The sequence below is a fragment of the Artibeus jamaicensis genome, unplaced genomic scaffold (assembly GCF_021234435.1).
Source record: "Artibeus jamaicensis isolate MK-2021 breed Jamaican fruit bat unplaced genomic scaffold, CSHL_Jam_final contig_466, whole genome shotgun sequence".
Lineage (NCBI taxonomy): Eukaryota > Metazoa > Chordata > Mammalia > Chiroptera > Phyllostomidae > Artibeus > Artibeus jamaicensis.
The window spans coordinates 12,150,084-12,174,274 of record NW_026521844.1 but is presented as its reverse complement, the minus strand read 5'-3'; the positions used below and the strand labels follow the sequence as shown (position 1 = coordinate 12,174,274).

At 36.9% G+C, this 24,191-nt stretch overlaps 1 protein-coding gene and 1 pseudogene across 1 annotated transcript; one reads left to right on the top strand and one right to left on the bottom strand.

Moving 5' to 3' along the window:
• SELENOT (selenoprotein T) lies at positions 1-24,191 on the top strand. Its single transcript, XM_037136136.2, has 6 exons — positions 1-235; positions 15,295-15,405; positions 15,957-16,083; positions 18,659-18,746; positions 20,711-20,864; positions 21,620-24,191. Exons 1-5 carry the CDS (start codon positions 99-101, stop codon positions 20,833-20,835), a joined length of 588 nt encoding a protein of 195 aa, XP_036992031.1. The 5' UTR covers positions 1-98; the 3' UTR covers positions 20,836-20,864; positions 21,620-24,191.
• LOC119042403 (60S ribosomal protein L26-like) lies at positions 13,386-13,853 on the bottom strand (annotated as a pseudogene).

The following is a 24,191-nucleotide window of genomic DNA, read 5'->3' as shown; positions in this document are numbered from 1 at the left end:
ATTGCGCCTGCGCTGTGGAGAGCAGCTCAGCTCCTGCTAGGCCTAGGTTTGGCCGCAGTCTCAGTTTGAGTGCGGCTGAAGAGGTGAGGTTGGGTAAGATGAGGCTTTTGCTACTGCTCCTCGTGGCGGCGTCGGCGTTGGTCCGGAGCGATGCCTCGGCCAACCTGGGCAGCGTGCCTAGCAAGAGATTAAAGATGCAGTACGCCACTGGGCCGCTGCTGAAGTTCCAGATTTGGTGAGTCAGTGCCGTGCACCCCGGTTGCCCTGCGGCGCCTCCACTCCTTGCCTCTCCGTACGCCAGGGCCCGGCTTCTCGGCCTAGCGGAGCGGACCTACCCCCAGCAGCCTTCCACAGTCTGCCTTCTCCCGGTCCTTTTCCAGGACGGCCAGGCTTCCCTCTTTTCCTCCATTCACATCTGCTCGCTTCTTCCTTGCTTCCTAGAATGGTGGGAATAGGTAAATGGAGGGCATGAGAAGGTTAAATACTGAAAGGCTAGGACGTGGGGACACTTGGTAGTGCGGGGGACTGGATCGGCGGTGTCACGCTACGGCTTCCCCTGTTGCCCACGGACCTGGGCGTGAGTTGGCGCAGCCTTGGTGGAGAAGCTCCCAGCATCTGCCACCCAGTTCACTTTTCCTCTCCTTTTTCCGAGGGTTATGCCAGGCAGCCGAGTCATGCCCCGCTAGGTGAGGGTTAATTCGGGTCATTGAAGGGGACCTGCGAGTGATAGACAAGCACCTTTTTCTCCAGGAGCTACCTGCCTGGTGATTGAGTGAGGGAGTAGGCTCCTGACAGCTCGAGGGCGTGGAGAGGGCTGGGGAGGCCGATTCTGTTTGCAGTTTCCAAAGTGTGTTTGAGAAAGGAGTACATTGCTCTTCTGACAACCGTTCCCTCTGAGATAAGTGGATCGTTTCCCCCTTTCTCTCTACACCCACTTCCCAGGGGTTGTCTGACCTGGCGTCTCTAACTTTCAGATTTCCTCTTGTACATTCAGAGAAAGAGAAAATTCCATTAGTTTTCGACTTTGTACTTTAAGTGATTTTGTTGTTACCTAGTTAAGTATTAGAACAGTAATGCATTGTAATAAGGTAAATGGGTTTGGGGAAGGTTTGAAAGACTCATTTAAAATAAACATGGTAAAATGGCAGAAATTAGAATTATGTATTGCAAAAGGTGACTTTTAAAAAAAAAAAAGAAAGTATGATCAGATTAGTAAATCATCAGAGTACTGATACTTTGGAATATTGGTGTTGCCCAGAATGCATTTAAAATCAGCTTTTTCAAACTTCATGTGTTATCGTAAGGGTACTAAAAGTTTAGACTTTCTACTTATCAAACTAGCTTTTTGCTTAATCTTTAAAGACTAAGCAAGTTTTTTTTTTTAAAGTAAGATTTTTGAGAGTCAGAAAATAAGATGGTGAGACTATTTCTTGAGTGAAAACTAAAAACCTTGAGATTTTGGGGATTAAAAAAAACCTCTGTGTACTGTTTGATATATATATATATACCTGATATATATCATCTTTCATATTCTACTGCAAATGGGAGATAGGGCTTGACCATTTAAATTTATTTTTTAATAAGCTGGCAGTCATATTAGGAACCTGTAAATACTATAGTATTCTTAAGGTTTAAATGTGACACTTTTGGATTCAAGTAGTTTTTAAAAAGACTGCAATTTCCACATTTAGTAATTTTTCTATTTTCTACCTTTGTATCTCTTGGCTTCACATGTGGTTTTCAGAAAATACTCTTCTTTTATAGTTGCTTATATTGAAGTACTTGTCACAATAACATGTGTACCTTCCACTTAGGGTATTCATAACAAAGTATTTAAAATGTGTAAAACAAATGTAGGGAAGAGCATTTAGTCCTTAAAATTAAACTTTAAAAAAATCCTAAGTACTGTATTGCAGTTGAACTTTTAATGCTTAGTCTTTGTTTCTTTTTCTTCCTCTTTCCCTCCCTCCATCTTTCCATCTCTCTCCCCCTTCCCTCTTTCTCCCCCATTTTCTCTTCTCTCCTCTCCTCTTTCCTCTCTCAACACACTTGTCTCAAAAGCCTAGTACGAATTTTCTTTTTTAGTCACCCTGAGTGTGGTAGTGCATACAGAAGTGCTTCAGTTTTCCTTTTTAAAATTTATTTATTTATTTTTAGAAAGAAGGGGAGGGAGGGAGAGAGGGAGAGAAACATCAGTGTGTGGTTGCCTCTCATGCACCCCCTACTGGAGACCTGGCCTGCAGCCCAGGCATGTGCTTTAGACTGGGAATAGAACCGGAAACCCTTTGGTTCACAGGCCACCACTCAATCCACTGAGCCCCACCAGCCAGGGCTTGCTTTCTTTTTTTTAATGTGCAGATCAGAAATAACTTTATTAACAGCCCTACCAAATACAGGTAAATTTAGCTTGTTTGTTACTTTTTACAGAGATTAATTTGTATGCAGTAAGGTAAATATCGGGCTTCTAGTTTGGGTAGAAAAACTCTTGGACATTCATTTGCAAGATTGGGAATGGAGAGGAAGCTAAGACAATTGAGGATAAATCTGTGAAAATTCTTGTAATTCTATTTGAAATATGAGTGTTGTAAAATGTAGTTTTTCATTAATTATTGTTTACAAAGATGGTACTATTTTTACTTTCAATTGCTTTTGTCACTTGTTTTCTATTTCTTATAACTACTATAGCTTAACAGAGCATCTGATATTGTGCCACTTTTGTAATTGCTAATAGAACAAACAAGCAACAACACACAAATGAAATTGAAGGGAGAGGGATCAGGTGTGCAAAATAGCTTAAAACAAACTTGATTATTTTACATTTGTGTAAAAATATTCATTCAATACTTGCTTGTGCCAGGGACTAAAGATACTATGGTGAATAAGACAGATATAGCTCCTCATGAAGCCTACAAAAATGGCACAGTGTTACTTTGCATACCTGAGTGTTTGGTTTATTATGTCAGTTGATTGAGCAGTCCAGTTGGGTAAGTTTGAGGATGCTGATTTCATATTTGGGGAAAAAGTTTATTATGCTTATTTGGATGTTTAAACATTGAACATAAAAAAAAGAAGTTCTCTAATCAGAACTTAAAGTTCCATTCTCACATTTTCCTTTCTTGTTATTTTTATGTGTAAAAGTATTCTGACAGGTACTGTTTGGCATGGTTTGTATGCATACTTTAATTTCCCCACATATGTGATTTAACATGTAATCAGGCCTGTAGTATATAATTAGTTATTGCAATTTAAACTCTACAGTTAGTAGTTATTTGAACATGTGAAAATTGATTTACTAAGAATGGTAGATAAAATAAAGATTTAATAACATAAGCAGAATATAGCAGAGCTTTCCAATATTTGTTAATTTAAGAATCCACTGCTGTATTTTTAGCACAACCAAATTACAGGTAGAGTTTTAAGACATAAATGAAGCTACTTCTACTAAAAGGAAGGAGTTCATTTAAATTTATACCAGTTCAGCTTTTGTTTTTGTGGTATGGAGGCAAGAAAATAAAGACTGATTTGGATATTGATATTGATCAAGATAGTAAAATGCTGAATTGAAGAAAGCTGAGCAGTTGTGAGTTGTAGAGATCCTATTAGTTACTGTAGACTTAACATTGCATGTTCAACAAATATTTGAGCATCTGCTCTGTGCAGGCACTTTGGTGCTGGGAATTCAATTCAATGTTGTCATAGATGTACAGGCAAAGTGGAAAGCAGTCATTAATCTGTGGGCAATACATTTAAATTACAGTTCTATTAAATACTGTGAAGGGAAGTTATGTGGCATGAGAGAGGCCTAGTTAGGAGACCAGAGAAGGTTTCCATGAGGATATGAACTTCAAACTGATATTTAAAGGGTAAAATTTATTTAGATAGAGCTTTCAAGCAATGGGAATAACATGTTTAGTGGCCTCATAGGTGAGAGAGAACATGATTTCTTAAGGAGGCCAAGGCGGCGTGACCCTGGATGGTTTGGCAGGCCCTGTTAAGGAAAGATCAGCTAGGATCTCTGTGGAAAAAGCTTTCCAGGGGCCAAAGAGTAGATGTGGGCAGAGCCTCTAGGGGAACTGTTGGAATTGCCCAGGCAAGAGATGATGGATCTTGGAGTATCATCCAAGGTGATATTCCAAGGAATAGAAAGGTGATACTAGAATTAGAGAGTAAAGGGGATAGAGATCTTTAGGAGATAAACTTGGCAGTTCTTTTTTTTTTTTTTTTTTAAGATTTGATTTATCTTTTAGAGGGGAAGGGAAGGAGAGAGGGAGAGAAATATCAATGTGTGGTTGCCTCTTGTGCATCCCCTCCTGGGATCTGGCCTGCAACCTAGGCATGTGCCCTGACTGGGAATCAAACCACGGTTGTTTGGTTCGCAGGCCCTCACTGAATCCACTGAGCTACACCAGCCAGGGCAACTTGGCAGTTCTTGATGATGGATTACATATTGAGGAGGAGAGACGTGTCAGAGATGATTCCTGAATTCTGAAGCAATGCTGCACCATTCACTGGAATGATAAAGGAGACAGATTTTATGTTTTTTTGTGTGTGTGTTTATGGTGCAGGGAAGGGAAAGGGAGCAGTCCTGAATTTTCAAGACTAAAAGCAGTAGCCAGAGGAAAATCCTGCAAAATAATTTTCATCTCTCCCATATAGCCACAGTAACTGAAACTAAAAACTTAAATAACAGTTACTGTATTTCACCAAACTTAAGATATGTAAAATATACCATTATTTTGTAGTATACTATCCAGAAGAAAAAAATACTGCCATTTAAACTGTGACACACTAATGATTATAAGACAAATCCTATTTTTAAAAAAAGATGCTAAATAGAGGGAAAGTTCTTAGAATCAGTGAAACAATGAGTAATAAGTTGATCCGTATAGTAGACTAATAGTGTTTGGAGAGAACAAATAAAATGGTGGCTACTACGACTACCACTACATTAGATTTTTAAAGTTCTGTAATGTTTACATGGAATTTTAATGCCATTTTGTTTTGTTTACTGCAGCATGTAACTGAATACTATGTAATAGTTGTTTATACTTAATAATGAACGAAATACTTTAGTTCAAAGCTTTTAGATGTAGGTAATGTGTTTAAAGGTTTTAATCTCTTCCAGGAAATTGAAATTTGTTTACTTACAGTTTGCCATTACAGTAAGTGCTAGAATTCAAATTGAATATGTAATTTAGAAATACCAGTATAACCTCATAAATTTTGAACTAGGAGAGTTACTGGGAAATTGTGCATTTACTGGATAGCAGTTTGGAGTCCCAGGTTCTTACTTGATCTGCCCTCTTATCTTTTGAATGACTTTCAGGAAAATAATTTCTTTAGCTTTCATCTTATTCATCTGTAAAACAGGGTGTTGGTTGCATTCCAGTTCCTTGTAGTATACAATTATTCTACTGCGTACTGGTAGGAAGCTTAAAGGAAAAAGGTGAAGCATGCATATGTGTTTCTGTTTTTGTCACTTACGAGTTGTTAGAGCTCTCTGGCTCCTCTACTAGTCACCTTCCCCGCTTTCCAAAAAGAAAGTCTTGTTTTTATGTGTATGAGGTCTGTCCAGAAGGTTTCAGCCATGTAATATGAAAAGTAGAGATTTATTGAAGAAGATACAAGAAATATTGTACATAGGACAATGACACCTTGGTCCCCTTCAAAGTAGGCATTTTGGGGCCTCACACAGTTCTCCTAATCACCATCAGCTGCCCTGTCCTACTTTCCTGAATCTCACTGAAGGTCTGAAATCTCTTCCCTTTCAAAGGTGATTTTAGTTTTGGGAAAAGCTAGAAGTTGCAGGGTACCAAATCTAGGCTGTAGCAGAGCTGAGTCACCTATGGTGATTTAATGTTTGGCCAGAAAAGACTGCATGAGCCGGCGCATTGTCGTGATGAAGCAGCCAAGCAGCAGTCGCCCATAGCTGTGGCCTTCTGAATCATCCTTGTTTCGATGGAGGACTGTTCAAGTTTAACACAAAATCTGGTGCAGGTTCTTTACTCTGCTTACTGTCATTTTGAATGTGAGAGCCACCACAGTACACATGCTCACTCAGTGGCATCTACTGCCCCCACTGACTAGTGCAGCGAATGCATGTGCATTCCAGTCCGATCTCTGGCTGTCTGTTTTCCTGACAGACTTCGTATACCTTTCACTGACTGGAGTGTAGCCTGGGATTGGTGAGGAAGAAGTCTTCCACATAGGTTTTATCAGGAACTGCTGATAATCGAGTCCTCATTTTTAGGCCCTTTTTTTTTCATGCCACTTTTTCTGCCTCTTTTGTCTACTTTCTAGGAAATTATGAAATTGTTTTTTACAGTAATATTTGAAAACCAGTTGTTTACTGGGAGAGACAGACATACAGTAAAATATTCTGTTCTGAAACAGGGCATAATAGAGGACTTTAAAAATCCAGGAGATAGAAAGATTGCCCATTCAGGGGAGTTGGAAGGTTTTGCAGAAGAGAAAATGAAATCTTCAAAGGTATGGGGAACCGCAACCAGGAGATACAGGGAAGAGCTTTATAAGCTAAGGAGAGAATATATGCAAATGAAGCCTTCCTCAGCATGGAGGAGGGAAAAGGACAGAAAATGAGGAAAGCTGGAGTCAAATAATCAGTTAAAAACAGCAGAGTGTACATCCTGCCATTTATCAAGTGCTTATTATTGTAATTTATTATTTGTGTGGTCTTTAATGCTGTTATGAGAATTTAGTAAAATAAACCTTTGAAACTTTATTCTGATTTTCAGCTTTAAAAAATGTATATAGCTTTCTGGCCATGAAAAATCATACATGTTTGTTATATGTGAGCACTCCTGTTTGTAATTTTTTGAAAAGCATTTATCAGGTTTGTTCATTATTAACTCCCTTAATATCATGTTCCTTGTGTATTTACAGAGTGCTCTCTTCAGAATTCATTGCTTAGAACATTTAAAGCTGGTGATGTACCAGACAAATGTCTATTCCTACTTCATTTACTGAACAGAATGAAGAGAAATAAAGATTATTTTTAAAAATGCAGTTTTCAGTGATTAGCGAGCTATTGGGCTGGTCATCGTTGTAGACAATTAGAAACTACAGTATTTACAAAACATCTTCCTGATTTTTTTGGTACAGCATGGGGGAAATACTAGTTGAAGTTATTGGGATGTAAGTAGCAGAAATCTGTTTGAACTGGTTTGACCAACACATTTTAAAATCACCTAATAGTTTCAGCACCCACAGGCAGGGTGTAGCAGGGCCTCGTGACAGGGTGAGAGTAGAAAACTGGAGGGTCTGAGAAGACTTCATCCACTGTTTTTCTGGGTCATGTTTGTGCTTTTCTCAGTAAAATGTATTTCATTTTTCTCTCTTCTCAGATCGACTTACACCTCTTCTCATTCCTTTTGAAAGATTATCACTGCTCTGTACCTACAACAGCTTGGTGTTAAATGTTCACCTGTATGGAGATAATAATTTTTCAAAATCCCAGTTCATCTGAAACATCAACTATGGCAAGGGGTAAAAGGATCTAATCCTATGTATGGGTGAGAAGACAGTTGGAGGGTTGTGGCATTATAAATAAAAGAAGAAGGTGATTTTAAGAGATGGGAAAAACAAATTATAAGTATTTATTTTATAATGGCAAATGTCTGAGATTACTCTTATTTTTAAAAATTTTTGAGAGTATGGTTATTAAAGCTGGGGACAGTGAAACAAGAAAGGGCCTGGGATAGAAGGAGCAACAGGAGAGAGGCTAGGCCTGCTGCTTTGACTCTCTAGAAATGTTACAGGAAAGGAGTGAGCTGAGGCAGGGCTGCTGTAGGCTCACTGGAAACTCAGGAAAAGGGGCCTTGGAGACAGTGTCCTGTGGTTAGCCTGGGTAAAGCTCTTGCCGCCCATTGTTCTCTTGGGGACCCTTAGAGTTTAGGAGAAAGAAAATTCACTAGGACTCTGGTGAGGTAGTTCATTGCTTAGAGCATCATCCTGATACACCAAAGTTGAGGGTTTGGTCCCTGGTCAGGGCACATAATAAGAACCAGCCAATGAATACATGAATAAGTGGAACATCAAATTGATATTTCTTTGTCTCTCCCTCCCCCACCTCTAAAAATCAGTAAGTAAAAAATTTTTTTAAATGAAAATTTACTTGAAAAGGAGATTCAAGTGGGATGCCCCAAGGAAAGCACACCCTGTTTAAATAAGAGCTTGTGAGAGGTTGGGATTTGTGACAGGCCCAACTTTGATGAGTAAGCTATTTTTGACTGTAATTAGGTGCAGGTGTATTATAGAAAAAGGAAAGAGCAGGTTGTTTGGCACCATGAATTAGACTGAAAACATGATGGACTTTAAAAAGCATGGAATCTATTTCCAATAGTTAGCATTGACAGAGAATATGCAAGTTCTTTTAGAAAAGTATTGTATGAAAAATATTTAAAATTGAGTAGTTGCAAAAGTTGACTGCATAAGTAAGATATTTCTGTATTACTAGAAAGAGATTTGCAAGGTGATTTGGACTTAAATTTAAGATTGCTTTTCAAGATTTAAATTTAGTTCTTAAGGAACTTTGATCCAGGGACAGAAAGAATGGGCAGCTGCTGCAACATATTTTTAGCATGTTTAGGTACTTATTTGTTGGAGGTATACTAGAAGTTATAGTTTTATTCACTGATCCGGAAAGAATGGAATACCTTGGGAGAACTGGGTGTGGTGGTAGAAGTGGTATGATTACTGGCCCTTTACTGCCCACCTCAATGAAATACTACATGTTTTATTTTCTGTCAACAATATTGATTGCTGTTTCAAAATAGGAAAATGGTTTTTAGAACAACAATTATATGGGGAAAAAGTTCCTTGGTTTTTCTAAGTCTTGGATTTCAGGGTTATGGGCTGATTCTGTTTGGATTTGGGTATAAAAATCTGAGACTACACTGAAGATATGGGACTAGAAGAACCAAGGATAGAATTAGGCTTCTGAGCACAGTAGCTAGAAAAGTGGGTGACTGGGAAGAATCTGGCCAGTAGTGTTTGTCTGCACATAGACACACCTCAGCTAGAGCTCTTTAGGGCTCTCCTGGGTGAAGGATTGGAACTCACAGAACAAATATGACAGACTCCTTGGAACCCACAGGCTTAGATCTCCTTGATGGAGAATCTCCTCATCATGGAAGAATCACAGAGATCTCTGTGACTAGGAGGCCAACTGTATGGGCAATTGATTATGGCGTTGTAAACAAAGAGAACTTAATTCCTTAGCTCTTGCATCATCTCATTGTCCTATTGAGGTCTAATGGAAGGGGTCCAGGATCTCATGTCACAAAGTCTGTGTTCCAGTCTCTCCCCTGACTAAGGTCACTCACCACTGCATACCCACTGTCAAATATAGTTTGTTTGACACATAATAGGCAGTCACTAAATATCTGAGTCAATTAAATAATTGATACGTGAATATATAACCATGGAAAAGTCACTTGATCTCTCTGAGCTTCATGTTTTTTGTTCATCTATAAAAAAGGAAGTTTCACCTCAACTAACTAGGTGTCTAGTTCTGAAAATACTGCATTAAATGTTAGATACTATAATTTTAAATAATCAGTTCCATTGTAAACACCAGAGCAAACTTGGGCATTGAAATCATGTGGCATTTCTTGATTTCAGGGTAGCTGGGTACATAGGTAATCTAGATTCTTTCTGTAATAAAAGCATGATAAAGAATTTCTTATAGAAAAAGTAACTGTTGCAAAATACAAATACTTGATAAATCTAACAATGGTAATAATAAAATATTGGATAAGTTAAATATTTAGTAAAGATAAGGTATCTAGAGATTTATATGTTTTTAAGTATTTAGCCATAGAGATTTGTCTCCATTTGAAAAAAACTCATACTTTAAAAAAATATTTATTTATTTTTGGAGAGAGAGGAAGGGAGGGAGAAAGAGGGAGAAAAACATCAGCGTGGGAGAGAAACATTGATGGATTGCCTCTCACACGCCCCAGCCGGGCACCTGGCCCACAACCAAGGGATGTGCACTGACTGGGAAATGAAGCAGCAAGCTTTCGGTTTGTGGAATGCTGCTCAACTCATGGAGCCACACCAGTCAGGGCAAAACAATTTCGTACTTTTAATGGATGAAATATTCTGTGAAAATTTTTATTCTAAATGTAGAGAAAGTATGAACTATTAATTGTAAAAAAAAAAGACTGATGAATTTCTCACTTTTTTTTTGAAAATTAGTTTTCTGAAATGCTGATAGTTGGACCGTCTTACCCTGTCAGACATAAACTTGCTGTTCTCTTTAGTTGATGGTGATGATTGGTGTGTTTTTTTTTGATGATAGTATAACTAAAAAAGCTGCTACCTCAGGTTTTACTCTACTATAACATAATTGCCGGTCCTGCTTTCTCTGTACCAAGTAGTACTTTCATTGCTTTATATCGAGAATTTATGTTTTCCATAACTATGTGTTTCATGTATTTAAGTGTTACAGAATTTGTATATATTTAAGGCATTGATTTGATATATGTATACACTGTATGTTGTAAAATGACTACTATAAAAGGTTAGTCATCTGTCACCTCACATAATTCCCTTTGTTTTGGTGACAACATTTAATATGTATTCCCTTAGCTACTTTCAAGTGTACAGTAGAGTACTGTTAATAATGTTCATCATGCTGTAAATTTGATCCCCAGAATTTATTTTAAAACTGGAAGTTTTCGTCCTTTGACCAGTGTCTCCCCATTTTTCTTGTCTGTAGCACCTGGCCACCACCAGTCTACTCTCTGTGTCTGTGAGTTCAGGTTTTTTAGATTCCACTTAAGAGTGAGATCTTAAAATAGTTGTGTTTCTCTGATTTACTTCAGTTGGTATAATACAGTCAAGATCCATCCGTGTTATTCCAAATGGCCGGATTTCCCTTGTTTTGGCTGAATAATATTGTATTATGCATACCATGTTTTCTTTATTCATGTATCTCTTGTAGATGAGGCATGGTTGTTTCCATGTCTTGGCTGTCGTAAGTAATGCTGTATTGAACGTGAGGGTGCAAATACTTCTTTTTTTAATTGAATTTATGGGGGTGACCTTGGTTAATAAAATGACAGGTTTGGGGGATACAGTTTTACAATACATTATCTGTACATCGTCGTGTGTGTTTACCACCCCAAGTCAGGTCTCCTTCCATTACCACTTATCTCCCCTTTACCGTCTTCTACCTCTCTCCCCCTCTACAGCCCTCTGGCCATCACCAAACTGGCGTCTGTGTCCATGAGTCTTTTTTTTCTTTGCTTAATCCCTTCACCCTTCTTACCCAGCCACCAACCGTCTTCTCTCTGACAGCTGTCAGTCTGTTCTGTGTATCCGTGAGTCTGTCTGCTGCAGTCATCGCGCAGGTGCAGATGTATTTGAGATAGTGATTTCATTTCTTTCAGCTGTATACCCACAGGTGGGATGTGCATATACCTACATGTGTAGATCAAATGGTAGCTCTATTTTTACTATTTTAAGGAACCTATGTACTGTTTTCCACAGTGGCTGTACCAGTTTACATTCCCACCAACAGTACATAAGGGTTCCCTTTTCTCCACATCCTCACCAAACTTATCTTTTTTTTTTTTTTTTTTTGATAATAGACATCCTAGCAGGTGTGAGGTGATATCTCATTGTGGTTTTGATTTGTGTTTCCCTCATAAATTAGTGATGTTGAGCACATTTTCATGTAAATATGGGCCATTCGTTTAGGTCCTTTGTCCAGTTTTTAAATATATTATTAATTTTTTGGTTTTTGAGTTGTTTGATTCTCATGTATTTTGGATATTAACTCCTTATCAGATAGCTTGCAAATGCTGTTCTGTAGGTTGCCTTTGCATTTTGTTGATGATTTCCTTTGCTATGCAGAAGCTTTTTAGTTTATGGAGTCCACTTTTTAATTTTTATTTTGATTCTTTTTCCTATATTTTCCTTTAAGAATTTTATGGTTTTAGGTCTTGCATTCAAGTCTTTAATCCATGTTAAGTTGATTTTTGTCTATGATGTAAGATAGTGGTCCAGTTTCATTCTTTGCATGTGGCTGTCTAGTTTTTCTGCCATCATTTGTTGAAGAGATTATCCTTCCCTATTCTGTATGTTTTTAGCTCCTTTGTGTGAAAAATTAATTGACCATATATACAGGGGTTTATTTCTGGGCCCTCTCTCCTGTTCCATTGATCTGTGTGTCTGTTTTTATGCAAATACCATACTCTTGATTACTATAGCTTTGTAATAGAGTTTTGTTACAGAACTACTTTAATTCTATTACTCTGGGTTCTTTTTGCTCGCTGCCAATAAGAACTGTGGCCCTCAATGCCAGAGTTTGGTAAAAAGGAAAGGAATGATTTATTCTAGAGTTATACAGGTTTAGAATAACGGCAGAATTCTGCTGTTAACATCTCACTTCCTTTAGAAACAAAGAAACTCCCACAAACCCACAGTCCTGTGCCCCCTTGCCAAACCAGACCAGTTAGAGGTACTGTTTCTCAGGAAAAGAAATAGAAATCTGTAGCTTAGCTGGGCAGGTTCCCATCTATGTTCTGGCCTCCTCCAGTGGTCTGTGTGCAACCAGACTCCTGCTTTTAATCCAGAACCACATCCTCATGGTGGGCTGGGGAAGCCTTCTACATTCTTCCAAACCGTGTGGCAAGACCCTGGACTGCTGCTACATGGTTGAGGCTTCTCCTTCCCCAGCTGCATGGTCAAGAGCAATCATGGATGCTACATCCTGCTTTTCTGCTTCTGTCTAAGCAGCGTGGTCAAGAGAGACCCCTCTGTACTTTCAAACTTCATGGTTAAGCCTCAGTATGGCCGCCACACCTGGGTTTAAATCCTTGCACAGATCTTCCTCTCTAACCTCATTTCCGACTCCTCCCACACTGGGCTACATCCGCCAGCACTCTGGTTTCTTCTGCCTTCCTGGGCTGCCATTAGTCCAGGCAAGCTCGGCCCTGAGACCTAGGCTCCATCCATGCTGCTCTGACTTGCTCTGCAAGCCCCTCCAGCTACGTAGCTTTGCAGGTTAGAGTTCAGGGCCCATCTCTCTTGCTCCAGCAGGCACAGCCTTTAACATTACTAAAACATTGGCCAAGTTCTTCAAACATGCAAAGTAACTCTCAGTGACCCTGCTCCACTTCTCCTGTCCTTCCTCCTCCAATTGATAGCTGTGGGGATTTTCTCCATTTTGAAGACTTCTAGCTCAGCACCCTGTTACAGTTTGATATCAAGAAGTACTGAGTTGGCCAAAAAGTTTGTTTGGTGTTTTTCTGTGAGATGACTCTGGTAGCATTTAGTTGTCTTTAACTTCATTTGAAATAGTGGGTTTTTTTTTTTATTTCAAGTTTTTAATTAAAGCTGTATGTAAGATTACATTATTCCTGCATCTCCTCATTTGTTTCTTCCTTGTAGTTTTCCTTCTCTTTTCTTATGCTGTGAGATTTGGCTTTACGTTCAAGGATCTTTTTAAGGTCTTTGTCCAGGTTTAGTCTAGTGATGACCACCTTGTTGGGGTGAATGCCCACATGAGTAGTTGTACCATTAGCTTTCTCTCGCTGCATTCATTCAATATAGATGATGCATTTCTTCCTGTAAACCTGGACTACTTTGCCAATTTGCTGCCCTTTGTAATGTCCTCACACAACCTGAACATCATCCTTTTGGATGGGCATGGATTGAACATTGTACTTCTGTCTCAGCTCTTTCAAAAGTGAAGACATAATCTTCCTGCAAATGTGGCAAGGTGCATTGAAATGCCTTTTATGGTTCTTACTCCAGTCAGAAGTCACAAAGGGATTGAACTTCATTTTGACTGCTGGCACCTCAGTGATGGCCACAAAAGGGAAGAGCATTTGAAACAGTTTTGTTAGATTGTAGTGACAGCTGTCATATCAGCATGTATTTAAAAAAAACTTAATCAAAATTGGTGAGTTTTTGTGCAGCCATTTTAATATTGAAGATGGAAAAAGGTAAGCAACATTTTTGGCATATTATGCTTTATTACTTCAAGAGAGGTAAAAACACAACTGAAATGCAAAGAAAGATTTGTGCAGTATAAAGAGAGAGTGCTATGACCGATCAAATGTGTCGAGTGGTTTGCATAGTTTCCTGCTGGAGATTTCTTGCTGGATGATGCTGCATAGTTGGGTAGACCAGTTGATGTTAAATGCAATTAAATTGAGACATTAATTGAGAACAGTCAACATTATACTACTCAGAAGATAGCGACATACTCAAAATATCCAAATCAATAAAGTTTTTGGTGAAAATGAAAAATGTGTCTTTTGTTTTATGGGAAAAATGTATGGACTTTCTGGTCAACCTAATATGATTCCTCCAGCTTTTTTTTTTTTTTTTTTAAGATTGTTTTGGCTCTTTGGGGATCTTTTCATGGTTTCATAAAAATTTTAGTATTGTTACATTTCTGTGAAAAATGCCATTGGAATTTTGGTAGGGATTATGTGATGAGTAGTGTGGGCAGTATTCTTGTGGTTCATGAACATCTTTTTATTTGCATCTTCTTCAGTTATTTAGATCAGTGTACTTTTTCCCCCTCATATGCACTCCGATGCCATTTCCTCCATTACTTTTGAGGGCAACACCATGGATGCATAATCTAGCTGTTCAGAGATTTTAATGAAAATAATTGGGTGCTATTGACTGAATATCTGGAGTAATGGTGTGGATATACTGTCATATTGCTGAAAATTATCTTTCCAATCTCTGTTTTCCTTTGCAAAGTAGCATCGAATTTTAGAGTTAGAAGGGATAGAGAAGTTATTTAAGTTCCTCTTATTGTGATTGAGCAACTGTGTTTGCCCAGTGAGGGCAGAGTGAGAATAAGAAGTAGAGTTTCATGTCTAATGCCTTGGTATTTTTTTAAGTTTCTAGTGCCCCAGTGTTGGAAGTCCCTATTTCAGATGAGTAAGAGTTGTTTTCATTTCAGTGTTTATGTAGTCATTGATTTTTTTAAAAGGGCAATTGATTTGTAAATTCAAAATACATTGACATTTATGAGTAGGTATTTGCTGTTGTCCAACAATATCCCCAACCAATAAAGTCTAATATTTGAGTGGAGGATTTACTTGAGGGTAAGGTAACTTATGTATGTGAAACTTGTGGGGAAAACCTCCCTACATCAGTCATCCAGCTCAGTCATTGTTAGTTTGTGACTGTTCTTGAGAAACACTTTTAATCTTGGTAAGTTTTAGGCTTTGTCTAACTGTGGGAGAAATCTAGACATATTCTCAGTCACTTACAGGAAGTGTTTTTGTTTTTCTGCAGTGTTTCCTGAGGGTATAGGCGGGTGTTTGAGGAGTACATGCGGGTTATTAGCCAGCGGTACCCAGACATCCGCATTGAAGGAGAGAATTACCTCCCTCAACCAATATATAGGTAAGTAAATTTTAGTAACTTAAAAGGAAAAGAATTTGACTTTACAGCCTTTTTTGAAGTAGCTTAATTAACTTTCCCTGGTTATGGTTATTTCTTTGGTGGTCGTAATAACATCCAGAGACCACTATTTCATAAATAGAAAATACAGAAGAAATTTTCTGGAAAAAGGGAAATAGATTCATTTTCTAGATGATATTCCTTCAAAAGATGTGGGTTTTTTTTCTGTAATTGTTATTGTGGCGATTGGCTATGAACTCCAAAATATTTATAGTCAAATGGTATAAAATTCTGTACTGTTAATAATATTTTTAAAGGCCAATAACATGTACTGTTGTATATAATCCTTTAGGTTAATTTTTAATTGATTTAATATATATAATATTTTTATTTTAAAACTGTATAATAAACTAGTTATTATCTTTTTCAGTAGTTATAATTAATAACTTAGATTTGGTGTCTAGAAAGTGTCTATGCACATATACTTGAGTTACGACGTTTTGAAGTAAATGAGAAATTATGGCTTCTGATGAATTTTTCTTTTCTTTTGATAGACACATAGCATCTTTCCTGTCAGTCTTCAAGCTAGTATTAATAGGCCTAATAATTGTTGGCAAGGATCCTTTTGCTTTCTTTGGCATGCAAGCTCCTAGCATCTGGCAGTGGGGCCAAGAAAATAAGGTATGTAACATAATGGCTTTGGCAGCTCTTAAGTTTTTAGGTTGTCAATGAATACATTGTAATGATTTTTTTTAAGTACTTGTTGCTGGTTCACCTGATAACATACTTTTTCCTTTGGCCTTAGTTTTCATATTTCTTTAAGAATGATTAGGTTTTACTTTTTATTATTTGAAGGATAGGGACATGTTACTTTAATAGAACCTGGGCACAATGTAATTTAATGTGATTTTGATTATGTATTGTAATTAGGCCTGATTATATCTAGCAAAACATAATATATACATAATATATATAAGGTCTTTTGTACCAACAGATATGGATATTAATGGGTTTATTTACATTAAAAACAGAACTTGAATTGTTCTTATCAAAACATACACATATATTCTGTTTATATTATTTGTCCTTTGACCCTGTTCATGGTAAATCTGTTGAGCAAATTACCCGAAACAATCAGTACATACGTAAAAGTCTTGTGCTATTTTTTTTGGTAGGGTCTTGCTATAGCATATGTTTTTTCTAGATCTCTTTTTCATCTGTTCTATTTAAAATCGTCTTTTTTGGAGGGCCTACCTTTCTGCTGTAAGAGGTGGGATTAATTTTTATTTCTCTCTTGATGAGATGATTTCCTTCTAAGAAACATTATCTTTTGGAGTCCTATGTGGCCTTGTCCTCCTGGGCTGAGACTACCTTTAGCTGACTTCTCCATAGCTGTACTTTTTCTTAGGGAAACACTTACTCTCATATAACAGGCACAGCCTCTTGAGATAAACATCCTCAGGTGGTACTACCTCTAATTGAAATGTATCTCTACCCTGTTATTAACAAAACTTTGACTTCTGTAGGATTAAGAATTGTGTAGGAAGTTAAGTATTTATTGATAATATTTTTTATATTTATTGACTTCAAAATATCTTTGATGCATTTTACTTCTATAGGTACATAAAATTGTTGATCTACTGTGGAAGATGAATGAACTTGAAAATGTAACTTACATGATACTCACTTGTATACTGTTACCCTGAAAGTAGACTTTTATTCCAAAATGCTAGGGTAACCACTATGAAATCAAAGCCCATCTACCTCAAATGGAATGTTGGCAGGGAAAGCCCTTTCTCATCAGCTTTGGGCATTTTGATTTATTTTTCTTAAACATATTTCTGTGAGTTGACATCCTTACTACATTCTACTTTTACTCAGATGGTTTTGTTAAAATCTCACTGTCCATCAGGGAGTTTCTAGTCTTTGGGGAGAATGTAGATTTGCCTTCAAAGGTGAATGAAAGTAATTTAATATGCCAGTGCTTTCTAACCTGCTTTTTTCCTCAGTTTGTCTTCTGGGTTTCTGGGCCCAATTTGTGTGTATGTGTGTTTAGGAGGGTTCCCACCACACCAACAATTACTATATATCAACGGGGTGTTTGAGAATTCAACTCAATTCTTATGCTTATCTAACTGGAGATAGCATCAGATTCCACCTGTTAGAATTCAGTCCCACAAGACACCCACCTACCACCACCACACACACAATTCAGATCCCAGTTGGAAGCCCAAGCTGTTACGTGAGCTTCTCATCAACTAGCTGCAGATTGGAGGTTCCCATAGCCACCTCCATGGGTTTGTTTAATTTGCTAGAGTGGCTCACAGAAGAACTCGAGAGAAATATTTTACTTACTAGATTACTAGTTTATTATAAATGAATATAACTCAGAAACAGCCAGATGGAAGAGATGCATAGGGCAAGGTGTGTGGGAAGGGAGCTTCTGTGCCTGCTCCAAGTGTGCCATTCTCCTGTGTCCTTGTATAAAGGTTCACCCACCTGCAAGCTCTTCAGTCCCAGTCCTTTTGGGTTTTTTGTGGAGATTTCATTATATATGCATGATTGATTAAATCACTGGCAACTAATTTGACCTCTAGCTCCTCTTCCCTTGCTTGAAACTGAAGTCGACCACCACTCTAATCACATGGGTGGCTTTCCTGGCAGCCAGCCTGCATCATTAGGTATGGTTAAAAAAATTATGTCATTAACAAAAGAAAAGACACCTTATCCATTACCATCACTTAGGAAATTCCAAGGATTTTAGGTCTTCTGTGCCAGAAACTGGGAGGAAGACCAAATGCATATTTCACAGTTTGACTTAAAATGACTTGTTTGGAATGTGGACAGGTTGTATTGAATACATGGAGTTGCTGATTGTTGCATCAGTAGTCTCTTGTGAATTCATTCATTATTTTATAAAAATAGTAAAATGAGCCCTTCTTTTTCTGGCATTCTTTCATTAAACTTACCCAGGCTATTAAGAGATCTCTAGAAATTCTATTTCTACATCATGAATATCATATGTAAGTTCTTAAGCATGTATAGAGCTGTGAATTAATGTTGCATTTTTCTTTTTCTTTGTATATTATTCAACATACGAACAGCAGTAATAATTTGTATAGAAACTTTTAAAGTAGAATTAAAAAGCAATGACCAAATAAAATGAGGCTATTTAAAGGTTACTGTGTCTTAAGTTGTCATGTTGTTTTGATTTCAAGATTACTTTGCCTATGTACTTAATTATATTTTCTTTTAGGTCTATGCATGTATGATGGTTTTCTTCTTAAGCAACATGATTGAGAACCAGTGTATGTCAACAGGTGCATTTGAGATAACTTTGAATGGTGGGTTCTGAATAGTTTGCATTCTGTGATAAATTTTAAGTGATTTATAATGAGCATCAGGCTTTTCTAATTTTCATAATACACTAAATTATCTCTTTATATGGTCTTCATCTATTCTCATGGCTTTAAAACACATCTGTATGATGACCCCTGAATGTATAGTTCTAGAGAGCTCTAGGTCTGTCTTCCAGATGCTATACCCAGAAATCTCCTGCTGCCTAACTTCTGCTCCCAGATTGTTGATTACCTCTGCTTCCTGTAATTCTTGTATACTCCAATTTGCACTTTACCTGGCATTTCTCATTTATTTAATGGCACCATTATTATCCCACCCAGTTGTCCGTGTTAGAAACCTAGGGTGACATCACTTTCTCCCTTACTTTTTATACCTGATGGATTACCAAGTCTTCTCAGTTCTACCTTTTACATTTTTCAAAAATCTACTCTTTATTTTTCATTGGTGTCACCCTACTCTAAGCTGTAGTTATCTTGTTACTTTTTAATACATTCTTTAAACCAGAGGTTGGCAGATTTGGTTTATGAGATAACAATAGTTTTTATATGTTTTAATTGTTTAAAAGTATCAATTTTTTGTGATACATAGATATTATATATGAAATTCAGATTTTAGTGTTTATATTTAAAGGTTTGATTTTCATCAGTGAAAAACTTTTGGAATTTTAAATTTATTTCTCTAGTTATGTAAGTACCTATATTGATATTTTGCCTCTTCCCCATAAAGCCTTAAATATTTACTCTGGCTTCTTACAAAAAAAAATTTGCTGACACATGCTACAAACAGAGTAAGTTTTTTTAAAATGCCCATTTCAGCCCTGGCCAATGTGGCACCCTGCTGGTTGGAGCATTGTCCTGTAATCCAGAGGGTCATGGGTTTGATTCCTGGTCAAAGCCCATGCCTAGGTTGTGGGTTTGGTCCCCATTGGAGGCACTTAAGGAGGCAGTGGATCGAAGTTTTTTTCTCACATTGATGTTTCTCCCCCTGCCTTTCTGTTCTCTTTAAAATCAGTAAGTACATCCTTAGGTGAAGATAAGAGAAAGAAAAATATGTAAAATGCACTGCCTTAAATTTATTAAATGTGTCTACTTTGTTCTCAAAGACCAGAACCTTTAACGTGGCCGAAAGGCCCCCTGTATGATGTAGCCTGGGGATCAGCAAACCTGGCCTGAGGCCCACGTCCCTTGCTGCCTGTTTTGTAAATCAAGTTTTATTGGAGCACAGCCATGCCCCTTCATTTACGTGTTGCATGTTGCTACTTTCAGGCCACCGTGAGAGTTGAGTGGCTGTCACAGATTGTATATCTGTTCCAAATGAAATGTTTACTACTATCTGTCCTTTTACAGTTTGCTGACCCCCGATCTAGTCCCTGCCTACTTCTCCAGCCTCCCTCATACCAGTCTTTTATATTTCAGCTTTCTCTGACTTTTAAGTGCATAATCTCACTTTTATATGTAAATTTTAAAATATATTTTATTGATTTCTTTTTTTTAGATGGAGGGACAGGGTAGGGGGAGAGAGAAATATCAATTTGTTGTTGTTCTTATTTATGCATTCATTCATTGATTCTTACATGTGCCCTAACCTCAGATCGAACCCACAACCTTTGCATATTGGGACAGTGCTCTAACCAACTGAGCCCTGGCCAGAGCTAATCTCTCACTTTTAATAATAGTAAGTGTAATGATACCTTTTCAGCCTCTCATATCTCCCTCTCATAGTATATTCTATTTTAATTCTTAGTACACAACTGTGATTTTGTAGCTATTTGTATAGTTCTTTTTGTATTTCCCCTACTTGAATGTAAACTCTATAAGAGCAAAAAGGTTAATTCTTTTGCTCACTTTCATATTCATAGCTGTGAACATAAACAATAAATATTTGTGGACAGAATGTTCATTACAGAATCATCTTTAATTGGGGGTGCTGGTACCATTTATTTTTATAGATGTACCTGTGTGGTCTAAGCTGGAATCTGGTCACCTTCCATCCATGCAACAGCTTGTTCAAATTCTTGACAATGAAATGAAGCTCAATGTGCATATGGATTCAATTCCACATCATCGCTCATAGCCCCACCCATCAGCACTGAAAACTCTTTTGTAAGTAGTTTAACTACGTAAGAGCTATGTATAGATATCAGGTAATTCTCATCACAAATCAGCAAGATATAGATATTGCATATATTACCACTTGAGTTTCCAACTTGGGATTCAACAGATGGATGTTTTCTTCATTAAAGTGTAGAAGAGATCAAGAGAGTTTGGGTCTGCCAAAATAAAGTTGTACTGTTATCTTCAAGGCTTAATAATTGGGCTTATAACATCATTTTTAAGTACAAACTTCTAAAGGCCAGAATTGATAGAATAGTAGGATGTTTATATATATGTATACACCCCCATATTTTTGGACTAGAAGATGCACCCCCACCCCCCATTTGGGAGGAATGATTGCTAATGCAACCATTAACAACCATTGTTAGTTAATGGTTGTTGAGTTCTATTTACATTTACATTGGTGAAATATTATGTTATTAAATGTTTTACCGTATTTTTTGCTTCAAAAATTTTTTTCCTTGTTTCCTTTAAAAACCTAGGTGCATCTTATGGTCCAAAAATGTGTGTGTGTGTGTGTGTGTGTGTGTGTGTGTATTCTCTTCTTACCTTCAAATACCTAGTTCCTAAGGGTATGCAAATTCTTTTAACATGTTCAAGACAGACAATTTGTAAGCCAATAAAATGAACATAGATAAATGTTAACTTCTGCTAGGCAGAGATATTCTCAGGTCCTCTGATCAAGAACTGATTTTACAGGAGTGAAGTTTGAAATAAAATATTCTGTTTTCTGTGTCTTTCAGACATTAAGGGATTTTTGCAAGAGCAGCGTGACTGACATTATGAAGGCCTGTACTGAAGACAGCAAACTGTTAGTACAGACCAGATATTTCTTGCAGGCTCGTTGTACCTCTTGGAAAACCTCAATGCAAGACAGTTTTTCAGTGCTGGCACATTTTGGAATTCTGCACATTCGTGGAGTGCAATAATACTGTATAGTTATTTTTTCTCCCCCAAATCCACTCCGTTAATAGTTTTTTTAAAATGTAAACATTATTTCTTGTACCTTTTTTCCTTGGTCATATTTGAAAATGTAGCAAAATGAGTTAGAATTTGTTTTTTCCCCCCAAAGATGTCTGTTAAATCTGTTGTGATTTTATATGAATTTTCCTCTTTTATAGTTTAGAATTGATCTTTTTGGGAATATAGTTAAGTTCTCAAATACTTTATAACAGTTTATCGGACATCTGTAATTTGTTCATGTCCAATTTATATAGGTTTCAAAATACTGCAGATTGTGAACAGTGCATTATACAAGATTATGGGGAGCAGAAATCCTATATGCAGAGTACTCTACCAATTTGTGTGTATGTGTGTGCGGGTGTGTGTGATTACCAGAGAACTACTAAAAGACCAACTACTTTTTAAATCCTGTTATAGTTCAAGTGTCTTGCCTTGACCAATCTAATGAGTTAATTGACTGGGCCTTTATATTTATTTAACTCAATAAAAAACTAAGTGGATATAAATTAAATAAAAACTTTGAATTTATTGCCCAGCGTACCTGTTAACATTACATTTAACAGTTATCTGCTTAAATTTTTGTTTTGACTTACAGATAATTACATAAGGGACACACTTTAGATTCACACACAATAACAGGTAATTTACCATTGATGCTCATTTCACTAAAAATGTAGTTGAATCTCTTTACAACAGTAATGTTAGATGGATGGGGATTACCTGTCTAATTTAACACAGTAGTGTATCAGAATTTTATTGTATTTGAGTAACAAAATTGGGAAAAAAAAGTTACTCAGTGAATTTAATATCATTCCAGAATTCTAAAAAGACTGTGAGAGTAATTTAGCAGAAATAGGACCATAAAGTAGAAAAATAGTCATATAACAATGGTCATCACATACTGTGGCTTCCATATAGGAATAGAAGTGGTAGGTCCAAATTTGTTAGTGGAAGTCAAGGGATTTATGGAAGAATTATGAGATAATTCAACATGGGGTCCACCAAACACTTAGCACAACCATATACTTTGCCACTGAGTATTTGTTAAATGCATGGGATATACTGTAATCTCTGGCTGACAAGAAGTTAGTCTGCAGAAAATGGATTAAAATGGCTTATCTTTTTAATTAAGACTGAAGAGCTGTTAACCTAAGTTCATATAGTGGCAAGAGTGAATACAAACAATTTAAGCTGGGAAGTTACTTACAGGTTACTGTTATTCAGGTGTAATAACATTTTGTTATCTTTAACTAGGGCTAAAACCTTGTTAACTTGTTTTGTGCCAGCTCAAACTTGTTAACTTCTGTAAGTTGAACATATTGCTGAGTGTATCTACGGTCTTCTTCAGCTGATGGACATTCCACTAGTGACAGTTAACCCTTTAGCATTTAGACCTTTTGTCCTCAAGCCTTGTCTGTTCCTGTGTACCTGTCAGGTCAACCATGAAGAACCTAAAATTTGAATTCAACTTTTTCCATGTTTGCCTTGGGTGAATAAATTGTCTTTTGGAGAATAGCTTTAGGTAGCTTAGACTATGATAAAACTCAGCTATTTTGTTGACACCTATCTCAATATTGTTGTTTTATCTTTGGCCATATTTAAATCTAGGATTTAATGGAGTTGAGTGAAAAATTAGTGGGAAGCATGAATATAAAAAGAAAAATTTAAGGGAAAGCTTAAATGAGGCTATTTAGAATATAGTTTTATTCCTAACATTTCAGAATTTATTAGTTGCTTACAAATTTGTATGTCTGTAGTTTATAAATGTCAGTGTACTATATTAATTAGAAGACCATAAACTATGACAGCAGGTTGGCTAATATTATTGAGGTTTTTTTACCACAGTTGCTATCGTGGAAGAATTATTGTTAGATTAATAAAAAAAAATGTTGGCAAACCATGGCTTTATACCTCAGTATCAACATGTGCAGGACAAATATGCTTTCAGAATATAAATGCATTCTTTACTTATGGTACTTACATTAACAACATCAGTTGATCAGTCTTTACCACTATCAATATATAACAGGATCCCAATGGTGACTCTTATTTTGAATGTTTTTAGTTTAGGACTTTTATTGTTGGCATTTTATCATTGTCATACTTTAAAATAATTCAGATGTTAAAAATAGCCTACAGACTTTTTAAGCATGATTTGATATTTAATAATAAAGCTTTTTAAATTTTTTTTGAGAGAAACGTGAGGAATTATAAAGTTTGGGACTTACCTCTAGCATTGCGAAAATAAACTTTTATTAAGCTCATGTGTAAGGAACCCCTCTGCTGTGGAATTAAATCTATGCTAGATCACTTTATACTTTCACTATATATGGAAAACATTACATTGTAACA